Source organism: Notothenia coriiceps, unplaced genomic scaffold (assembly GCF_000735185.1).
Source record: "Notothenia coriiceps isolate Sejong01 unplaced genomic scaffold, NC01 NC01_scaffold00000339, whole genome shotgun sequence".
NCBI lineage: Eukaryota > Metazoa > Chordata > Actinopteri > Perciformes > Nototheniidae > Notothenia > Notothenia coriiceps.
The window spans coordinates 19,706,806-19,709,101 of NW_011333040.1; the positions used below are offsets into that span (position 1 = coordinate 19,706,806).

Consider the following 2,296-nt stretch of genomic DNA (forward strand, 5'->3'; position numbering starts at 1 on the left):
CCCTAAACTGGTGCATGGCAACAAAAAAAGTATACATATATAATTTTGTCTCTTTGAAACTAGAGGTTTAGGTAAAGAATTTGATCTAATCTTAGGCCCCGTCCACACGGAGACGAAAATGAAAACGAACCGATGTCGATACCAAAAAAGTCTTCTGTCCACACGGAATCGGCTCAAGAAACGTGTCCGTCCACACGAGACTGCTCGACCCGCTGGAGGCGCTGTAGTACATATGCCGGGCCTGTAAGTGGCGGAAGCCACAAAATACACCAAACACAGCGAAGAAGACCCCCAGAGCATTGTTGCCATGGTTGCCCTTCTGCTTATTCTCCGCGGTGGATTTAGCAACATGCAATTCATGTAGTTCTCCATGTCCACTTGTTGCTGATGGTTGTGGTAGAGGAACTACATGAATTGCATGTTGCTAAATCCACCGCGGAGAATAAGCAGAAGGGCAACCATGGCAANACGCTACTGACCATGATACAGATGTTAGTGCAAAATCTACAGCTTCTCTACCACAACCATCAGCAACAAGTGGACATGGAGAACTACATGAACTACATGTTGCTAAATCCACCGCGGAGAATAACCAGAAGGGCAACCAGGCAACCATGGCAACAATGCTCGGGGGTCTTCTTCGCTGTGTTTGGTGTATTTTGTGGCTTCCTCTAGTTTCAAAGAGACAAAATTATATATGTATACTTTTTTTGTTGCCATGCACCAGTTTAGGGTCCTGTGTGCTTTATCAGGACGACAGCGAGTGCACAGTGAGCCCTGTCTGAAGACTTAACAAAAAGTTAAATAATTATATTGTTCTATGACAAAGATCAATTAGCCAACTGAAAATGACTCAAACTGGATGAGGTAGAGAAAACATCAATTAAACTAACAAGGACTTTTGACATTGAACTAAGACTAATAGAGAATGGCAAAAAAATAACACTAGAACACGAGCCTTTAAATCCTAGTTTTTACTGGATCAACAAGCCTAAAAAAATAACTGTAATGAAGTATTATTAAGAGAAATATGGATCCTTGAGTGTATGTTGTCTTTGTTCTCAGGTCGGCCTTGAATTCTCCTAAGAGGACGCCGACAGCCCGGCCCGGCAGAGACAGATTCACAGCAGAGTCCTACACAGTGCTGGGTGAGAATGGACACTGTTGACAAAAGTGGCTAAAACACACATCACACTGGAGTTTTAGCACTACAGATATTTGAGACCAAGCCGCAGCATAAATTAATTACTGCTTGACCTCAGCTGGTGAAACCAACCAACATAAGATTTGTTTTTTTACTAATTAGTGAAGACCTGCACATTGGCAAAGACTAGAAAATGCATCTAGATCTGCTGAGTTTGTCAGATAGCTTGCCTGTTACATTACCCAGTGACCAAGGCAAGCTAGTTGACCAGCCTGCTTGACTTCTGTAATGAATGTAATGCTTCTGAGTAGGAGAAACAGTTATTATCATTCATATAGTTTATCCACATTTAAACCACTCTCTGCCCACTTACAATTACAAACTCTATATCCTTGTCAGGGTTCCCACATTTCCTGGAAAACCTAAAAAACAGTTGAACAATTTTACATTCATTGAAGACATGTAAAATGAGAGCGAAGTGATTTTTTTTTGGAAATGTTGTTAATTATAAACACATTTCATGATTTACATTTGATGGTTCTCGAGTGAAACTGCAAACATTTTAGTGTAATGTTCTCTTCCCAAAGTAGATTAACTATTAACACAACATGTAACCACACCTCTCAGTCAACCCATCAGACTGTGTTTATACTGCTTGTCTAAGAATTATCTGGGCTTATTCCTCATGACAGCTGACACCTCCATCGACGCCGGCCAGCACTACTGGGAGGTGCGGTTTGACAAGGAGAGCAAAGCCTTCGCTGTGGGCGTGGCCCTGCGGAGCCTCGGACGCTTCGACCAGCTGGGGAAGAGCAGCGCGTCCTGGTGCATCCACCTGAACAACTGGCTGCAGCAGAGCCTCACCGCCAAGCACAACAACAAGGCCCGCACGCTGGACTGCACCATCCCCAACCGCATCGGAGTCTACGTCAACTACGATGAAGGTGCGATAAATATTGTTAGAAAAACATCACTCGTCACCGGCTTGAGCTTCAATATCAGGATACATGTATTTATTATCCTTGCAAGAATGGAAGTAGTAATCACATACAGAGCATATGGTAGAACTAGTTCCCCGAACAGTGTCCTTCACTTGCTTATATACAAGAGAGGGTGTTACACAGTCACAAAATGCAGGAATACCGGTTCAAA

At 43.0% G+C, this 2,296-nt stretch overlaps 1 protein-coding gene across 1 annotated transcript in view; it reads left to right on the plus strand.

Moving 5' to 3' along the window:
- Window positions 1-862: 862 nt before the first annotated feature.
- Window positions 863-2,296, plus strand: part of LOC104952015 (fibronectin type III and SPRY domain-containing protein 1-like) — a 1,585-nt gene continuing 151 nt past the window's right edge. The window contains exons 1-3 of the mRNA XM_010778775.1: window positions 863-867; window positions 1,066-1,148; window positions 1,837-2,088. Of these exons, the coding sequence (XP_010777077.1) occupies window positions 863-867; window positions 1,066-1,148; window positions 1,837-2,088 (340 nt within the window). The remainder of the gene's footprint in view (window positions 868-1,065; window positions 1,149-1,836; window positions 2,089-2,296) is intronic.